This window comes from Oryzias latipes, chromosome 21, assembly GCF_002234675.1.
Source record: "Oryzias latipes chromosome 21, ASM223467v1".
Classification (NCBI taxonomy): Eukaryota; Metazoa; Chordata; class Actinopteri; order Beloniformes; family Adrianichthyidae; genus Oryzias; species Oryzias latipes.
In genome coordinates, this window is record NC_019879.2 from 22,789,235 (window position 1) to 22,810,212 (window position 20,978).

The 20,978-nt window shown below is 39.0% G+C and overlaps 1 protein-coding gene across 2 annotated transcripts in view; it reads left to right on the forward strand.

The window, feature by feature from the left end:
- osbpl6 (oxysterol binding protein like 6) overlaps positions 1 to 20,978 on the forward strand; it is a 50,957-nt gene that overhangs the window by 12,922 nt on the left and 17,057 nt on the right. The window contains exons 3-14 of one of the 2 annotated variants that reach the window (XM_004081932.4): positions 6,532 to 6,654; positions 6,917 to 6,970; positions 9,383 to 9,496; positions 9,579 to 9,749; positions 10,388 to 10,529; positions 10,686 to 10,789; positions 11,185 to 11,277; positions 12,766 to 12,934; positions 13,990 to 14,120; positions 16,102 to 16,209; positions 16,589 to 16,720; positions 17,383 to 17,470. In XM_004081932.4, coding sequence (XP_004081980.1) covers positions 6,532 to 6,654; positions 6,917 to 6,970; positions 9,383 to 9,496; positions 9,579 to 9,749; positions 10,388 to 10,529; positions 10,686 to 10,789; positions 11,185 to 11,277; positions 12,766 to 12,934; positions 13,990 to 14,120; positions 16,102 to 16,209; positions 16,589 to 16,720; positions 17,383 to 17,470 — 1,429 coding nt within the window. The remainder of the gene's footprint in view (positions 1 to 6,531; positions 6,655 to 6,916; positions 6,971 to 9,382; positions 9,497 to 9,578; positions 9,750 to 10,387; positions 10,530 to 10,685; positions 10,790 to 11,184; positions 11,278 to 12,765; positions 12,935 to 13,989; positions 14,121 to 16,101; positions 16,210 to 16,588; positions 16,721 to 17,382; positions 17,471 to 20,978) is intronic. The other variant, XM_023950705.1, reaches the window with a different exon arrangement.

Consider the following 20,978-nt stretch of genomic DNA (forward strand, 5'->3'; position numbering starts at 1 on the left):
CACTTTTATAATTGTTTATCATAGCTATGCACTCTCAGGATCATGGAAGCAGTTTAGTTAAAGGGAATTGTGACAGAAAAGAAATCCATGTATCTGTCAAGATAAAATGCCAAATAAGCCAAATTACACCTGGACTAGTTAGTTGCATGAACTGAAGGATAGCACTCTCTTTTGTTCTCCACGCATTTCCATGGTGACTCCGGTAATCGGCGATCCATTGAGAATGCCTCTGTGTACTTACCGTGCACGCGCATTAACCCAGGGTTACCAAGTCGAGCGTAATTACGCCAACTCATATCCGGTCTTTTGGAACCGACATACTCAGAGTAAGCAACTTCAGGTGGACTTCAGCCAGAGTTCAAGGTTAAAGTCAGGGTAGTTTAAACATGCTTCCTGGAATACCCCCCTGAATAGCCAATGACACAAAACAACCACACAAAGTCGTACAGAGAAACTTCCGGTCTGCTATCTGCAGCATGCAGACTCTCAGCTGACTCCAAACTTATATAAATCAATATGTCATTAAAGAAGAGCTGACCTTGCAGCAAAGATTTTAGTATGTGGCTAATTCATGAGCTTACCGTTTGGTTTAAAATCATTATCAAAAGCCACAGCGCTCAGCTAACCAACAACACCTAAAGGCGTTGCACACTGAAAATAGGCCTTAATGCAAATAGTCAACATAATGACAGAAGAATCTAGTGATTTCCGTCTGGGAACTGAGATGAAGGAAGATAATTGACAACCTGCACTGTGATTACATCCATGCATCGATCTGGCTGCAGAATAATTTACAGCTGAATGAGCTGGCCAAGCTTGGCGAGGGTCCACGTTTTAATGAAGGGTCTTGGTGGGGCTCTCAGTGCGAGGCAGACTGCTTTTCTACAGCACGTCTTTAAAAAAGGTCTTTCACATAAATCTCCCCACAAGATGAACCGGGACTTGAACAGGTATTTCCAAAGAGGGTGGCAATGACAGAACGGCTCGTCGTTCAAGTCAGTCTGGATGTGTTTGCCTCACACAGGACAGCCTCTTCAGGGATTCACTGCCTCAGCGACACACAGCAAACCTTTCAATGGTGCAATGGATCAAACGCTGCAGTTAAGGTCTGACAGAGCAGAAGAAAGGACAAACACTCCTCAGAGACACCTTAGGCTAAATCACAACTATAAATATCAGCGCAATGGCACACATCTGTGTGTGTTTCTTCTTACACACCCTTCTTGCTACGACCCAAATTGGAGTCAATTCTTGATACTGCTTAAATGATGATGGCAGGGGAAAAAAAGCAGTGATCAATCAAAGCACATAATAGTGGTGTCATGAAATCAGTGAAAGCTGCAGCAATCCTTATTTTACATTTTTTAGTTCATAAACATCTTGTCTCAACAACCTCCTTATTTTGAAATACACTGGTTGACGCATTTTGTTAAAAGCTTAGTTTTATTTTGTTAAAAGAAGACATTTTTGCTCTTAGGACAGCTGTAGCTTTCATGTGTACAAAAGTTTGTGTTCTGGCTATGCTCTTCTGCCTTTTATACATTTTGTTTTGTAGCTCAAAAAGTTCAAGTTATATTAAAACAGCTTCACCAAATGTCATGAATAGTACAGCTACAAACACTACGAGTTTATGAAATCGCTAACAGAAGATCAGCTTATCTTTTCATAGGCAGGTATTGACATTTTGTGCAGATTTCTGATCACAATTATATACCGGAAAGGACGAAATTATTCATATTTCTGGCAAATTCGGGGCCTTTTACTTTTGTTCTGATGTAAATAAAAGCAGAAATATAATGTGTACATAATTTTCAAGGTCTTTTTGTAATCAAGAAGACATTTACTGGTTGGTTAAAATAACTTAGACTCGACTGTAGCAAGAATATGTCATGGGCCATACATCTGCACCACATTTTATGACATAATTTTGTTCTTTTTAACTCAATCGTCAGTTAAATTTTGTTGCAGTTTGTGTTTGAACAGAAGTGGACAAATGAACTGCAAGAAATAGAACACAATCCTCATTGAAGTCACTTATTGAGACACTTGCGCGACACAAAAACTGTTAACAAAAACGACATCGCAAGAGATGATTGCGTTCACAAGATATTTTACAGCTCACACTACAATAAAATAGTGGTTTCTGTACAAACCGGATAATAAATTTGCAACTCCTAAAATTAATTATTTTGTGTCCTATAAAGCTTAACTTGTAAGGTACAATTTTCAAAACTAGAATAAGGAAATAAAGTAAAAAAACAAAAAGAGGCTTTCAAAAAAAGCACTTTTTCTACACTCTTATCGTAATTTAAGAATCTCTGACTTGGCGCGTGACATGGGAGGATAAATCTTAACAATCTGGACTTCTAAAATCTATGAAGTAGTCAAAGACCTCAATATATCACTACTATTATTGGATTTTTTTCCACTGATAACATTTTCCAGATTATGTACTAACTTTTTACTGAGTAAATTTTTTGATTCACAGTTATTTGAATAAAAAAATACTCAGAAATTCAATTTAAAGCTTTCTTTTCTTTACATATGTCCTCCATCATCAGGAAATTGTCACAAGTACATTTTCATCAGAGTGGGTCTTTAAAGGAGCAGCTGTGCAGTAAAGGAATCATTTTTTAATATAAGACTAGAAGCTGCCTTTAGGACAGAATTATCAGAGTCTACATTGAACAAAAGGTTTGCTGCGCCGATAAAGTGGAGCGTCTTCTCTCAAAGCGACTCTGAGGAGGAGCTGTCCTCCGTGGAGCAATATGACCTCATTACCACACAGATTTGTCCGCCTGTTTGCTGCATAAAAAAAACAAGCTGTTGTCTCCTTTTGTTAAATGTCCTACAATGCCGGGGCGGGTGTCGTCACGCACAGCCATGTGTTGGTTTTCGGCGCTTTAGCGAGGAGCCACAGGCTGTTGTTTGGATTGTCAGAGAAGGTTGTGCTTGTTAAAGCGATATGCTTTAGAGGCTATTATGTAACAGAGTCAAATGTTGAAATGTTGGCGTCAATCATTAGATTGATAAAAAAATAAAAGGGGGACTTCGGTTTTATTAGGATTTTATTAATAAATCCATTGCCGTTTTTGTCGACAGTGGAAGGAGATTTTCCTTCATTAAAAATGGCAATTTTTTCCCCTTTTCTTCACCAGAAATACCTCAGACATGCCCCATTATTTATTAAAATTGGTTATCTTTAGAACTAAAAATTAAAACTGGCTTAAAATTTTGCAAGTAATGCAGAGTGCAGATTAGATTGAGGCGTTTTTGTCGTAATCCTTTGTTCTGAACTTGCAGCTAGGCAACAATGGAAAGAAAATTTCTCTCTGAATCGAAGAAAAGTTAAAAAAAAAGAAGATGTAGGGGCTTCCATCTGCCAAGATTGTTTCCAGTCTGACAGAGCAGGAAAGAGACAGACAAACACAAGAACACTGGAACATTTGAGGCATATATGAAAAAGAAAAGGCAGAGAAAGGTTTACTGGTCTAAAGCTGCTTGAGTGTGTCGGGATGAGCCATGCGAACATTACCTTTATCTAAAATCAAGATTTTTAAATATTCCCTTAAACGTTGCGTTTGCCCGCTAAACTAAAGCAATGATTTGCTTCCAGAAAAAAGCCTGACAGTGGTAACAAGATCGCATATATCCAGTTCTGTTTTATGGTTTCAAACGGTACTCCAAACCATAAAACAACATCACAGCACAATGACGATCACACTCTATATTGTTTGAATCAATAAAATTATTCCATAATTTATGACTGCTTCATTTTCTAAGTGTTTTAAGTAGAAAAAAAAAGGCTGCAAGGTTGTGTAGTGGTGAGAAGTCCCTGGTTTGAATTCCAGCAGGCTCCTTTCTGTGTGGAGTTTGTATGTTATCCCCAAGCATGTGTGAGTTTTATCCAGGCTTTTCCTTCCACAGTCCAAAAACATACTTCATAGGTTAATTGGTGTCTCTAAATTGTCCCTCTGGGTGAATGTGTGAGGCTCATCAAAAGACTGGTGATCTGTTCAGGGTGTACCCCGCCTTTGCCTTATAAGAGCTGGGTCGACTCCTGCAACCCTGTGACCCCAAAAGGGATTCAGGAAAATGGATGGAAGTTTTAAAAAAACAAATAGCAGATAATAAAAGTTAAACTATGATTTAACAGGTTTTCTGGCCTTTTTTGCTGAGTCAATGCAGCGCCTGTAAATAATAATCATAATAATTGTTGTTATTGTTTATAGATCATTATAACAAATATCTTCTGCTTCTTTAAATTCATGTTTCCAAAAGTAATGGAACTTCTTCAGAAACCTTGTTCATGTTGGACTTTATTGCTGAAAATTAAATGCTAATTGGGAATCAATGTTAATCAGGGCTCCAGACTAACTTTTTTCACTAGGAGCACAGTGGCCCCCAACTGAAAATTTTAGGGGCACAACCAGAATATTTAGGGGCGCATACTGTAAATAAACATTCTAACCAAATCTACTAATTTCCACTGTATTACTAATAAATACTTTAATAATATATGCAGAAATTACAATGTGCTGTTTCAAATCCAGTGTCACATTTTATCCTGCACTTTTGAAGATGCAGCAACAAGGTAAACTGACAGCACCATCGCTGTCATGACAGTACAAATAGTAAACAAAATACCATAAATTTAGAATAAAAAAATGTTTTTAGTAACAAAGTGATTACCGTAGTAACCTTTCAGTCATTTCACAGTTACAAACAATACTTAAATGTATGTAAACATTAGGGGATGGAAATTCATCTTGGTGACACCAAATAAGTACAGCCAAGAAGATGCACAATAAGCGTGTTTGAGATCAACCAGATGGACGCAACGCTGCGCAGATCAGCTGGTGTGAGATGTATATTTTTGTTTTTGCTCCAACATCACCTGTCAATCAAAACAAAAATATCACGAGAAAGGGGTGGGAGCAAGGGGCAAACCTGAGCGAACACAGCTGGAAATTTAGTACTGCACTGAAAGCTGCCCTACAGACTACAAAACAATGCATTATGGGACATGTGTCCTGATGGGTTTTTGTAGTTCAGTGATCAATTAAAATAATTGAATATGCCAACTGATTAAAAAAAGGCTACATACATTACAAAACATTAAAATAATTATAAAAGATATATCACAAATCACAGATCATACTAAGGGGAAGAGGCATATTAAAACTAAATTGAATGTTAAGGACAACAACTTCCTGTTCTCCTTAAGTCTGGCTGCAGCTTCGCCTTCACACCCCCCCCCCCCCCCCCCCCTCCTGGTCACCCCAACTATCCAGGCGCGGCGCTGGTTCATCTTAAACACGTCTATCGTTGCATTTTCCCCACGTGTTTTAAATGTGTCTAAGACTAAATCGTGTTGTTGCTCGCACATGTTTAATGTTAGAGCCCTGTTAGCTGTCACACATGTAGGTGTGGGACGTTTATGCTCCTCAGCTGACCACCCCACGCGTGTGCATGAGAGCAGTGGTTTGCTTCGCGAGTTTGAGACCCCTGCTGCAGACTCTGGCACTGGTACACTAGCCGCAGGTCGGAAGAACGAATCAATAGTTTGCTTGCTCACAGCTCAGACGCGCGCACATATCAGGTTGTGATGATATTTGTCTCCGTTTCCTTCCCACAGATGTTTACGCGCGCTCGATTATCTCTAGGCCCCGCCCCCTCCACGCATTTAGCCACTTACAGTGACTTTCCCTATTCTTCTCACACGCAGTGGCCGCCTCACAGACAGGCGTCACGCGAGTGTGTGCTCGCGTTTCATGAGTATGTGCGCGAGTGTGTGTGCGTGCGCTCGCGTCTCATTGATTATTTCATTGATCATTGACGTGCCCTTCCATGTTTAATGTATAAAAAATACGGAGGGTGGGGGAGGCAAATTTACTGGTCGCACATGAGCGACTGGATGTAAAATTCAGTCGCACACTCTCAAATTTTGGTCGCAAAATGCGACCATTTGGTCGCAGTCTGGAGCCCTGTTAATGGTATGTGAAGTTGTTGATTAACACTTTCAGTGTGGTGGGCCGACTTGTCATCAAATGTGAGAATAACAGAAACATAATACAAGCAGACGATGAGAATGCCCTCTGGGAGTGTGAGGAAGGACCGTGACAGATACCGCCTATCTCCCAACACGCTCCTGGTGTCAAACCGTGACCTCTCACTTCTGTTTCAGGGAGGACGTTCAAATTTCATCCTGTCCTTGTGTGATCTTGCCTGCCTACTCTTCTGAGGCTTCGCTTTAATTTACAGATCCACCCCAACGGGGGGGGGGGGGGGGGGGGGGCAAGTCAGGGGAAAGCAAATGGTGTAGAAATGCTGAGAGAGCAAACTGAACTTCAGCAGTGCAGTCCTTTTATTGTGTCTGTGTAGTAGAGGAATCAAAATAAACACCACATGTGTTTGTGCAGCTTCCCCTTTGCAGCCACCACATTCCTACAAGTGTGATAACAGCTTCTAGACGCAGCAGAGACTAAATTTTTGTCTCTGACTCACAGGCTGATTTTCTTTCTCTTCTAGGAGTCGGACAGCTGGGAAATAATTGAGGGGCTGAAAATCGGTCAGAGTCACGTCCAGAGGCCAGACAAACATGAGGGGTTCATGCTGAAGAAGCGGAAATGGCCATTAAAAGGCTGGCATAAGGTAATGTTCCAGAAGCTTTAGTTTCAGCCGCCTGCATGATAGGGAGACTTTGAAGATGTCCTCCTTTCTTCTCTATGTTTTGATGCCTCTCAGGAATTTCCAGCATTGATTTTTTTTTTAATAAATGAATACTGACTGTAATCCTCCCTCTAGAAACTTATTTCGATAGCTTAAAAAGTAGTTAAATTTCAATAATTGAATGTCTGTCCTTGCTTCTGGTTTTGTTGAAACTATTTTGGTGCTTTTCTTTTCTCCTGTGCAGCGGTTTTTTGTTCTGGACAACGGTATCCTGAAGTACTCCAAGTCCCCCATTGATGTAAGTAATCTTGACTGTGACCTGCGGGCAGAAATAGAGCGAAACAACCTGACCTCTGCTCGACGTGACACCTAAAACATCCATTAGAGTTCCTCCTTCAGTATCACGCAGAAAAACTTTAACATTCCCCCCCAAAAAGGAATCCTGAAAGGATTTTCTAAAACTCGACTACAGTTCACACTTTTTCAGCACTTACTGCTACAAGTATTATTGACCCACAGGAACAGTGGTGTTATAAATGCTTCCAATGCATCCTTGAGATGTTTGACCTTGAGGTTTTGATGGAAAAAAGCAAAAAATGTCTTCATTCTTTTGGTCATAAGATGTTCAACACATTAAAATATTTAAAAAGGTAAACCTAAACTAAATCATGTACATTATCCTGAGTCTAGTCCATGCTTACCAACATTTTTAGACGGTATATAGGACCTGTGTTTACTTACTCAGGTGCATCACAGGTGTTCGGTGAGATTGAGGTCAGAACTCCTGGGCCATTCCATCTATTGTGCTCTGTGGGGGTGAGTGTTGTCATCTTGAGGGACAAAGTTCAGTCCATAATTGTAGAGATGAGGAATTTCCACTGGCTGCAGAAGTTCAGAACTTTCTGCACTGAGACTACCGGTAGTTGTGTGCAGCCAGTCTGGATTGTATGAGCAGAGAGCCGCCGGCTATATTGTCCTGCAAGCCTGGACTTTAAATTAGGCTCCAACAGTTGATGCTGAGAACTTGGTTTTGTTAAGCACAAGCTTGCAGTTGCTAATTTCCATTTTCAAATGGGTTTAATGTAGAATTCCTGAGCACGCCATGTTATTTCAGCTCCCTGATTGGCCACACCTTGGGGTGCCAAAACCTCATAACTTCAGAACTTAGTCATAACTTTCATGTTTTGGTGCTCACACAAATGCATGTTTCTGATTGGAAAGGGAAATAAAGAAGCTTTCCACCATAAAATGGAGACTTTAGGACATGAAATGGGAGCAAAATAAGTACAGCTGGTAGGTGGAGAGGCAGCTGTTGGTGCTCCAGAGGTCTTTAGAGTTCATTCCAACTTTCACTGATGAACAAATGAGTCAGTGACCTTTTATTGGACTAGAATAATTAGCTGCAGCTTTTGAAAAGCTCACAGGTGAAGTTAGAGGTTTGAAAATTAAATTTGCCAAGAAATGAACCAAAGACAAGATCTTTTTGTTGTGCAAAGTTTTTAAAGGCAGGAAAGCTGACAAAAACAAAGAAAAGTCAGAAATTACAAAAAAAAAAAAGAACAACAGCAGGAAATTCAGCAGCTGAAGTAACAACAAAATGGAAACATGACAAATGCATGAATGAAACTTTATTTTTATAGTACTTCACCATCAGGGTACCAAAGTGCTGTATAATAATAAAAAAAAGAGGTGAAAAGAAAATTCAAAATTAAGAACACAAATTTAAAAAACCAACAGCATAAATATGCAACAAGCAGTAAAATACTTAGAAGAGAGATAAGAATTCAATAAAGTCAGTAAAAGAAAGTAAGATGTCACCAATACTGAGTATTAAAAGCCATTCTAAAAAGGTAAGTTTTTAGTTGACAGCACTAGATGATAAATAACCTCAAGTAAAGGGCAAGACATATAGCAGAAGAAGCATGGGAATAAAGAGATGAGCTGAAAACAAAACAGACACGAAGGAATACAACTATAAAAAAGTATGAAAGTATGAACAAGGAAATCGCATAACCAAACTGAAACACACTATAAGGAATTAGAAATGCAGAACAGAAAACCAAACCCAACTTCCAGGGAACAGAACAGCCTCACACAGTAGCAGAAGGTCACCAAACTGATGCTCCACTGGAAAAAACAACATATTGGGAAAAAATTCAAACAAGACAATAAAAAAAATGTTTGAACAGTTACGAGGGATTTCAGCCAAATAGTAAGGGTGTGAAAGCCTTTGATTTTATTTGAAGACCCTCTGATGAAAATCGTATTTCTAGTGTTTTTTAACATGTACTTATAGCATTTTTCTGATGACCAAGGACATAAATAATGAAAACTAAGCTCAAAATACAGTACTGAGTATTTTATTATTCAAATCATTGTGAATCAGGAGCAGACAAAAAAAAATGGCACTTGAAAAAAAGCGTATTTGTGACGTATAAAATACACTCACAACGCAGAGGCAAACTTCTAATGAACTCCTGCCGCTCTGTAGAAACTATGTCCTAGAAAAAAACACAGTTTTTTTTATTTTGGCTAAAAATGGCATTATCATAATTAAAAGACCACTGGAAACGCTTTAGAATAGAGCAAAAGATGATTGGAGTCGGACTGATTTTAAAAAGTGCCAAAAGAGTCCAGATGGGGCTTGCAATCTCCTTCTAATCTACAGGTAAACATGTGGAACTGATCACGTTTTTATCCACATCCTCAGACACAAAAAGGAAAACTTCATGGCAGCATTGATGTCGGCCTGTCCGTCATGTCCATCAAAAAGAGGGCGCGGCGCATCGACCTGGACACGGAGGAGCATATCTATCACCTGAAGGTAACCAGTGAAGGGCACTTCTTCAAACTGACAAACAGGCCCAGAAAGGAAACGAGGCCAACGCTCGCCTCTCCCTTCTCAGGTCAAGTCTCAAGACATCTTTGACGCCTGGGTGTCGAAGCTGCGTCACCATCGGCTTTATCGGCAAAACGAGATTGTGAGATCTCCCCGTGATGCCACCATGAGAACGTTTCCGCCTTCGGCTACCATAGAGTCCCCCCTATCTGCCCCATGTGTTGTAAAAGAGGCAAAGGTAGGAGTCTGGCCTCTTTGTACTAATGTTTTCTCTGCAAAATTAACTCTTTAAAGTAACTTTTATTTATCCGCTGTACTACAAAATGGAAAATTGTTCTAATTTTCGATATGTTTTTAAGAGTTGCGGTCTATAGACTACAAAAAGTTTGAATTAAGAGAAACTCAGAATAATTTTTCTATAAAAACACTGACTATCAACAGTGGATTTGGACTTTGGGTATTTAACTGCTTTCTGCGGTAGAAGGTATTTCACTGTCAAGTGCATAAATAAAGGAAGCGTTTTTTGAAACAGCCTCAGTTTCATATGAAACTCACATGGCTTAAAATACGGATGCAACGATAACAGTTTCATCTGGAAGTGAAACTTCAGAGGTGACCAGTCTGATCTGGATTCAGAGCAGCCAGGCCCCCAGGTTCTTCACAGACTTCACACCTTTAGTCCAGCTTATAAACTGTTATTATACTTAGAGCTGGTTATCACTGCCACGTAACAAACTCCATTCCATTTTAAAATCAAGAATTTGTGACTAGATAAAAATGAGATTACATTTTAATAGTGGGTTTTTTTTATGTTCTTTAATCAAAGAGGACCCAAGTGTTCAGATCAGATCTCCTCTGTTTTCATGTCAAAAACAGGCCAAGCCCAGCGGCTTGCTGTGGCAGCCGGCGGCCCCCAGCAGCAGCAGCAGCAGCAGCCTGCCGGCCTCCTACAGCAACGGCCAGAGCAAAGTGGCAGCTTGGCTGCAGGATTCAGAGGAGATGGATAAGTGTGCTGAGGGTAAGAATGACAACCTCTTGATGCCGTAGCAAATCTGATTTTGCAAAAACGACAGATTAAATCAGGCCTACCGCCTTCAGATAAATCCTTTGGAGGTGGATTTGGAGCCGTTTTATAACGTGTTTGTGAGCTTGTGCGTGTCAAATTTATTTTCAGAGCTTGCACGCTGTCAGTCCAATCTGACGGAGCTAAGCCGGTTACTGCAGAGTTTGGAGATTCTGCAAAGGACGCAGTCTGCACCCAACTTCACAGATATGCAGGTGAAGTACCCACACATAGACACAAACTCTAACCCATAATGCATGTAATGGAGTACTATCCATTTTTAGATCTCTACTCTGATGAAGGGTGCACTCTGGTTGTTATGTGGAAACAGGAGCATCACTATAGGGGAAAAATAGACAATTTTCAAAAATGTTAAAACCAAAGTTTAATCAGTTACCTTATCCTTTATAAATGGACCATAATATCTTACTACTATAACTTTTTTTAAACAAAAATGCATTTTTACAGCTACACTTCTCATTTTTCTTTTGCATAAAACTGTAAAAAAATGCTTTTCGTCATTTCACAATGTGTTGCTAATTCTTGTTCTTATTCATGTTGGTTATGTTAACCCTGTTTTCCATATTCTGATCCGCTTGCATCTCAAAAGGCCAATTGTGTAGAATTGTCGAAGAAAGAAAAGCGCTTGAACAGAAGATGGAGAACAAAAAGTGTCGCCAAAGATGCAAAATTCCAGCTTCAGGTACCACTCTAGCCCTTTACTATACATACCAGCAGGGCTTACACATGAGCACATATCAGGAACTAGGACAGTGCAACACCTCTTCCTTTTAAGTAAGGACATTTTGAAGCTACTATTTTTTTTATGTCTTACTGTCTATTTCTTAACAACTGCATTCACACAGACACACAAGTGCATGTCACAAAAAACGAATAAAGAATAAGATTTTAGACCATTTTTACTCATTCAAAGTAAACAGTTTGCCACATTTAATTAAAAAAAGTACAAAAAAATATTTTTTAAGTGCATTAATAAAAGCATGTCCTGCAAAAACCCTGTAAGTCTACAGTCAAGTTGGTAACGAATATGTAAGCACCAGAATAATAAAGTGTTGTTCCAGTTATTCCATCCATCCATCCATTTTCCTATACCGCCTGTCCCAGCTACTGTTAGTCGAAGGGGGGGTAAACCCTGGATAGGCCACCAGCCTGTTGCAGGGCACACAAGTCCCCCCACAAACACTCACACATGCACACATAGGGACACTTTACAGTAACCACTTAACGTATAAAGCATGTTTTTAGACTGGGGGAGGAATTCGGCAAACCGCCACCGCCATTCGCCAACCACCACTGTGCCCCGGTTATTACATATATACTAAAAAGAAAATCAAAAATTAGCATGAGCATGAAATGTGAATCATGAGACCTAGCTTCACCTTTAAGACTCCCAATATTAGACCTGTAACAATGTGATTTAGCTCCAAAAACCTTTATTTTTATATATTATTGACAAGTCTAATAGTGACCATACTTGTACTTTTTTGCCTTCATTGTGTCTTTTCTTTTAAGGTGACACACAATCAGCCTGTCATTGATTTTCTTTGTTTTTGTGCCTAATTTGTTTGTGCTTCTTCCTGACAAGACAAAGCAGCGTTTTTATTACCATCAGACAAGTCATGATTCAAGCATTATTAGAACAACAACTTTGGAATTGAATTTAAACTGAAACAGCTAAAAGATGAGTGAAGAAATATCACTTTGTTCTTAGAAGTGGCATCATTGATAATTTTTCTCTCCTTAAAGGAGAATATAAACAGTTAAAGCATCACCTAGAAAGTAAGTCCTATCAAAGTAATACAAAAAAATTCTGCTTATTTGCAAAGAGCTCAAATTAAATAATTTTACAGCTGAGAACCAAATCTCTGTTAGTTAGAAATCCAAGTTTTTCTACAAAGTTATACAAAGAAATCGGCTCTATTAACATTTTTAATGTGTAAAATTTTGAAAGGATCCGTAAAGTATGAAGATAAGTTATGTTAAGATTCCTATTTAGCTAGCATATCTAATCGAAATGCTAATTATTGTTTAAGCACAATAAAGTCAACTAATAAAGATACTAACATTTTTTCCTGGTTCTCATGTTTTTTCCTTCACTTTGGTGCCGTGTTTCTTCCTTGCATCTGCTTTAGCGTGACTCTTCAAGAGTAACTATGTGATGTTTCTTTAGGTTCCTCTATCCGCCAGCATGTCTCCTGTCCGTCTCCACTCGTCCAACCCAAACCTCTGCGCCGAGCTGGTGGATTACCCGCCGCCCGTCTCCTGCTTGTCAGACAACATGGAGTACGCCAGTGACTACATTAAACTGCAGGAGGAGTTCTGCACTATTGCCCAAAAAGGCAAGTCCTCAAAATGATCAAATCCATCCATCCTGATTTCATCAGTTAACTTTTATACATCATAGTTGACCGTTACTACTAGCAGTAAACCATTGTCCTAAATAATAGTTTAAAAAAACAACATTCTTCCCATTTCTTTCAACTTTGTTGGTATGAGACCATAGAAGCCCCAAACAGAAAAAAAACATCAGCTAACACGTTTAAAGCTTTCTGTTACATGATAGGTTTTTGTAGAAAACTACCAACGTTAGATTTCAAAAATAAATAAGTCCTACGTTAGCAGAAGTGTTTCCCATCACCAGAGTTTTTGTTTGATTTTTTTATGTTTTTTGTCTAATTTTTCTGACAAAATGAACATATGTCTGTATGAAACATAAATCAAAACAATTATAGAGGAAATATGAGTGTCTTTTTATTTTAATGAACATTTTCAGGTAATTATTATGATCATAATTCAAACACAGAATTTTCATGATATATTTTGTAGAAGCAGATTTTGTTTTACATTTCTTTCTGCACTCCCACCTACTGTTAACTACTATCCAAATATTCATCTAACTGCAATCTTGTTGATTTCTAACTTCAAAGATTAAAAAGTAATTTTCATTTTTACATGACGATAATGAAGAAAAGGTGTCATTTTCCATTTTTCTTTGAAATATTATTACCAAAGAAATGTCATAACATTTCTTCTTTTTCATTGAAGTGTTTTTCTGAGCTTTAATTTTTCCATTTTTTGCTCATTGATAAAAATATATACTTAACAGTACTTTTTCAGCTAATTGTGTCATTTTATCCGTTTATGTTTTTCATATTTAATGCAAATGTTTTTCCTTTATCATAGTTTCTGTATGTTTTCTAATAATTGCCTTAAAAAGGAATTTGATTACCAATTAATTTTCTAGCAAAAGTCTATCATAATTAGTTGTTGTGCACACAGATCGTGCTTTTCTGTTTTTTTTAGTTCTGACAGATTAACTACGGATCACATTGATTGGTAGACTTTAAAGTGTAAACGTTTATTTATTATTTATTTCAATCTTGTGTCTCTGCAGTCCACTCGCTTCTGAAGTCGGCCTTCAATACGGTGGCCATAGAGAAAGAAAAGATCAAACAGATACTGTCTGAGCAGGAGCAGTCGGACCAGGCAGTCCAGATCAACTCTCTCAGGAAGTCTCTGTCACAGGTACTGAAGTGCTTTTAAACGTTACCCACAGTTCCCTTTTTATTTTTATTTTCAGTAATTAATCTAAACTGTGCATTAAATGCTTCCTGTGATTTCCTCTCATATGTAATAGCCAGAAGTGATTGAGGAAATAACATCTGTAATTTGACCCCTGGCTCTTCTGACTGAAGCCGGCCTGTAGCTGCTGTGTTCAGGCTTTAAGGAAAACATGCATGCTGCCCTTTACCCAAAGCCACAGTGATCACAATTAACAAAGACCACGTATGGAAAAGAAGTTAACCCAGCAGTCCTCTGCTGTTTTAGCTGCTGATAAAAAGAAAGGGAGGTGCAGTTCATTAGCTGGGCTCCCTGGGGCTTCCGCTCCACATTCACTCGTCTAATTGGACGTTATCTTTGCTAACTTGACATTATTTCAGTCAAATGTTACGCTTGCTGGTTTATCTGGATTCTGTTCTTAATTGGGTGTTAGTGTGGTGAAGTTGTCACCTTCTTGAGGTCACATTTTATGGCAAAGCTCTGTGGGAAGTTGGTATTTATCAGAGGCAGGGTTGCTATAGTTACTGCTGCTAATGTCAGCTGTTTAAAACGGCTGGTCATTTTGTTTGTTTCAAGCTCGGTTTAACGTAGGCAAATACAGCACAATATACATCCTTCAATGTGTTTCTTTTAAAACTCATACAAACTCACAAATGGTCCAGCCTTTAGCTACCCATTCACATAAACACTCAAATTGTATGAATTCATGTAAATTGCTGCATTGCTCTTCTGTATTTTAAGTGAAACATCTAAATGTTGTTGTTGGTCGCACTTATTAACTTAACCCTAACCTTCCTCCAAGTCCGTGCAGCCAAGAAAAAACAACTATTTGAAAAATTATGCGCTAATAGTCAGTTTCTTCCAAAAAAGTTTCAATTCAAAAGTTGACAGTTTATCCTTTCAAGGGTTCCTAAAATCTGAACTCTACCTCACAAAAATGTTTTATAACTTTCAACAGCAGCATGTTTGACCCTTTTTAAAGGGTCTGTAACTCCCCTGAAGAAGTTTTATTTATGGCCAAGTCTATTATATTTCTTCAATTTCATTTGACTAGTACAACCATTATTTACCCAGAAATCCCCTGTGTTTATTCAGATAACGTAAGCTGACAGTGCTTGTTATGACACCTTAAGTCTTCTGCAGGCCAAACAGAAAATGAACGAGCCTCATTAAAACCACAGCCGCTTTGGAGGAGACAGGGACAGTCGCACTCGTGTGTAGATGCACGAATGTTTGCGTATACTGAATATAAAATGCTAAACATCCCTTTTTAATTACATCATATTAAATGAAGAAGACAGACTTTTTCTTGTTTAGCCCATTCCATCATTCATGCACACATCTTTTTAGGGCAACTAACAAGAAATAAACATATTTTTTGTGAATTGATGATTGTGTAACATCAAAATTCAGTTTTTGTTAATTACATTTTCTGACTTTTATTACTTTTTTCACATTGTTTTTGCCATTACGTTTAAAACTGTTAAATGTTAATTTTTTCAGAGTAAAAAAGCATTTTTGCTGCCTGGAATTGGTGTCCTATAAAACTGTCTGGTGAATTTTATTTTGGAAGTTCAACATGTGCACAAATGTTGGTGTTTACTAGACAAATAACTAGAAAATTCTCAACTCTGAAAAACCTCACAGAACATGTTCCTACAACAGTTAGGAGTAAAGGGTTTGACAACATTACAAAGCTCAAACAGAAATAGCTTTAAGAGGTCTTTATATAAACCAGAAAGTCACATGTTCACAGGGTGTGGCCATACTTAGTCATTACAGCCTGTACAATTTCAAAAAAGAAAAACAAAGTAACCGATTGCTGTTGTTCTTTGACTTTTCCCCAAAAGAGAAACCTTTTATGCATTAGCAAATAAACCAACCCTGTTTTCCCTCTTAACAGAAGAGTATTTATCAAAGGTTAAGGCTTCTGTCCAAATTTCAGGCTTTGTCCCAAAATGCGGAGCTTCGAACTCGCCTTAGCCGCATCCACTCGGAATCTGTTTTGGCTGAACAAGTTGTCAGTGTGAACATCATCTCCACGCCTGATGAGGTAGGTCATGCTGCGGCTCTGATTTAGAGATATAGGAGTGCTGCTGGTCGTAGTGTTCCACTCCTGCGTTTGTCAGTTGCGTTATTGATTCCTAAATTTCCTAAAGACTGATGGGTTTTTCCTGCCTCATACCAGTTGTACATACCAGTTTTCCTGACTGGCATGTACAGTCATTGCACCACTATTCTAGGCAGAGCCGTACATCAGGGTTAATAGAAATAACAGGATTCTAGATGGGTGTCTGTTGGTTAGCGCTGTACATGCATGAACTCTGGTTTGTCCTCTGCTGTTTTCAAACGCTCCGGTCCATTTTGGTTTCTGAAGCTGTCATTTTAAGGCCCGTTAAACAAATGCTGCATTTGCTCGTGTTTGCCTGCAGGCTGTGGAACAGATGGGGATCCCTCTGACTCAGCAGGCTTCTAATGAAAGCCGACTTTCCATGTCAGAGTCTGTCTCCGAGTTCTTTGATGCGCAGGAAGTGCTTCTGTCAGCCAGCTCATCGGAGAATGAGGTACGTCACGACCGGCTGACGCTGAAGGAGAATCTGGCAGTTTGGAATTGGGGGGGTGTTTGGTTGAAATGAATCAAGAGAGGCTTCTGATGGAAAGACAGAGAGGTTCGTGTGTGGAGTTAGGGTTCGTCAGCATTTAACGAGGGCGCCTAGTAACGCAAAGCTTGAAAACAGAATCCCAGAGAGACAAACATGAATCAAATCAGAGCCCTAATCTCTCTGTGGTGTCTCAGAGTGATTTGTGGCTTCCAGCAGCTGGATCCATCACTTGAAACAAGCAATTTTGCCCTTTCCCTTCTCTAACTGCTGCAAACATCCAACTCCAAGTCTACTGTGTATCGTAGCACCGTAGGCAGCCTCTGAGCTGCGTTAAAGGATGCGTCTCCGTTTAATTTCATCAACTTTTCAGCCCTGTAGCTTTGAGTTTTAGAGAAACCATCACCACCAGCAAACACCCCTTCTCTGTGTGCACAAAAGCCTGATCACATTTCCACGCTCAAAAGTGCAGTCGGACAGTTTGCCAGCGACTGCAGCAGTTGGTTAGCCGCGGGCAGACTGCAGCGTTTTTGTGAATGTGCACATTTGGCTGAGTCTACTTCTTGTTCTGATCACTTTCTGATGTGTTTCCTGCTCTGACTCACTGCTTTCTGTACCCACGGCAGGGCTCAGATGATGAGTCATACGTCAGCGATGTGAGCGATAACATTTCAGAGGACAACGCCAGTGTGACCGATAACGTCTCCAGACAGAGTAGGTCCAACTTCTGCACTGCTCAAATGTATTTTGGTGTGTCGTTTTACTTGTTTTTTTGCCGCTCCATTCCACAGCAAAGCAGAACACACAGGGTCCACAACTTGCTCAGTCGAGTTCTGATGTAAGACAGCTCAACACCCTCTTATTCAAAACCACAAGGTTTATTAGATGGTGTTTGAGATAAAAGTTTCACCCCCAAACCAATAAATCCTACTTTAAACCTTTGTCACAACTGGCTCTACGGATGGATATGGGCAGAAAATGATCAAACCTGTACACCAGTGGCCCGCAGGAAATATTCAAATTGTAGATCGCTCAGTTAAATCATGGAGAGAAAATGTTCATGCACATTTTTTTCTATGGGCATACTGCGGGCAACAGGTCACAGCGAAGACTTGTATAGCACGCAAGGGTGAAAAATGCGTGCCGCGTTTGCAAGCGATCAGTTAGCGGGCAGTATTCACACCTTACTAACGGCTAGAGTGCGGCGTTAGGGCACCACACAAGTGTCACAAGGGTGTGTAACATACATCATCCTTACAAATACTTTACAATACACTGACCACAGGCATGACAATGGCACGTTCCATTTTTATGATGTCCATTGAAGTGACTGTATAAGCCACAAGGGAACTGCTAGACACACCTGTCCCCACCTGTCCCCGCTCCTGTCTACGACCCGGACAACCCAAAAAAGCACCCGTACAGATGAACCCTCATACACACACATGTGACTAAGGCATAAGCTTTTAGTTCTTCCTTTTCCAATACAATACTAAAACGGCCCAACATGTAGGGGTGTAACAATTCATTTTAACAATGATTCAATACAAATTATAATTTGTGGTCACTGATACGATTCATAATCAATATTGGTTTATTTTAAACTATCTGATTCACTGATTTTAAACAGATCCTGGACATCTTTAGCCCAAAATTGTACTGTGTGGCTCAATACCTGGGTACTGAACAGTGCAGGTGAAGTTTTCCAAATTCCTTGTATTTCTTACAAGATAATCAAATGTAAATGCAACTATTTGTACAAACAAACGGGTAAGAATGTCAAATTCATTCACATTTTAGTTTCATAAAGTTTAGCTCACTGTTGTTTTTTTCACATCAAAATAATCCAAAGGGAGCATTCTTGGAACATTAAACCACACTGTTTGGTCACATGTCTTTATACTTCAAATTATTTCTCTTGGTCGTTTTTACGTTATAGTAAAATAAGCCTACCATGCCTCAGTCCATATGGTATTTTCCAATATCGATAAATTGATTTATTTCATTTTGAAACGACCTTATAATGGTACAGGTTGATTCAATTAACAATTTGCCTCAGACAGATCAATCTGGCCGGGTTGTGGGAATATAAATCTATTTATCAATTGAGTCTATTAATCGTTACACCCCTATCAAAATGAAAACTGTAGAAACTTTGATCAAGGTCAAAATCCTGTATAAAAAGAACTGATTAATATGACATCAACAGACATCTCCACCACAAAAACAGAGATCAGAGTAAACGATTACATCTTTGAAAAGCAAAAAGTAGATTTACCGTTTCACCACTAAAGCGCGTCTGCCAGTTTTTCTTTCTGCTGTCGGTTACATGGTGGCTATGAAATCTACAAAGAGTCTTTAGGAAATCAGAGTGACAAAATGTGATCGTCAGGTTCCATAATAATCATCCAAGTACATTAAATGAGTTTCTCTAATTTACCAAAAGCGTTGTGAATTGTTTTATTTAAATCCCAAGCCTACACATATGGTTTTATGAACTGAAATATTACATTTATGTTCAGTGTTAAAGATCTTTTCTATTTCAGCAGGTTTATCGCTTAAAATGTTGATAAAAATTTCCTAATTTATGTTTATTTAATCTTTTAAAAAAATCTTTAATTGAATGTTTTTTGTTGTTTTGACCTGCATTCAGGTCAGGTAAATCATAAGGTGTTGTTAACTTTAGTTTTAAGAAACATCTCTGAATATAGGGAAAAAGACTCAGATTTCAGTGTAGAGGTTCTTGCTTTCATTATGACAGTGAAGGAAATTCTCAGTTTCCATCATTTCGGGAAAATACACTTGTAAGCTTTTTCACCCATCTGACAGCTGTCCCTATGACTTTGCTTTGTTCATTTGGATTATTTCAGGCAGTTTGTTTGTTTTGCATTGACGCACCTGCTCAGCTGCTCACACCTGGTTGCTGTTCATTGCTGCAGGTGTGTCCACTCGCCTGATTGTTTCTCAGTCTACAAAGATCCCTGGTTTGCAGGGTTTCTGTTACCTTGTGTTTTACTTTATTTTGCTGCCCCTTTTTGGTGGGGGTTTCTGTTGTTGCAGTGCTTTTTTTTTTTTTTGCCAAATAATATCTTTTTGTCGCCTGTTCTGCCAGAGCCTCCCTCATTCATTATGAACTCCAACAAATTTCCTTCATGACATTAAAAGGAAAGACCACTGAACCTCAACTTCCCAAAGAAGCACGAGTCTCTGTAACCACATGAACAACACATTGTGATGCAGTTTAGTGACTTTAAAGGATCTCGGGTGTCTCCTTTAACAGATGCATTACTTGTTTCTGTTCCTTTGGGAGGGGTTATTCTTCAATAGCTTGCAGATCATAATAGGGTTGCTGTCCGTAATAGTTCCAGAAGCTGTCTAGTTTCTCCTCGTGCATCCTCACCCCTCTAGACTCTCAAGGTATTGATTCTTGTGAAAATAATGGAAAACTTTCCAGGATGGGTTCCAGGAGCTTTTTATAGACTGCTGCTGCAATGAGTTTTCCTTACCAACACTTTCTAGCAAGTTTATAGGATAGAAAAGGATATTGAAAATGGCCACAGAAAACATGTTACCCTGGTCATAATTTATCTTTTGTGTGATGCCACATGAAGCCTGTGTACATCTGGCTTTATCGATGTTAGGAAGAACTGGATCTTGTTCTGTTTCTGTGTTATTCTAAACACAGCAATGTGCTCAGGATCTTATATACATATTGTTTGTAAAAGCAAAATATGCTAATCGATCCCAATGTGTCAAAGTTATAGTAAGTGATAGGTTGACTTCTATTGCTGTGTGATGGGCCGCTTTGGGGGATGGGCCCCCTTGGCTGAGGAGACCTGGACCCAATTCTGGGGGGTTTGTGAGACAGTTATTTCACCAACATTCAATGAACGTTCGGTTCCACGTCTCCTCCATTCGGTTCCACGTCTCCTCCATTCGGTTCCACGTCTCCTCCTTTCTTGGCACATTTAAACTTGCATTGTCTTTTAGGAAAGGCATTTTTATTTCTAGTGAAACAGTGTTACGTTTGGAGGACATTACCCTCCTTTTTTATTTAAGAAGTTAACTAATTCCCTCAGTTTGCAGGTTGATCTTTGTGGTTGAAGACTTTTAACCTACTTCATGTTGGACTTCAGTTCAAAGGAAGGTTGGGACCAAATCAAGATTAATTTTTTTCAAATGTCTCAAAACATAATTATTACATCATTTATACTGTCAGCAG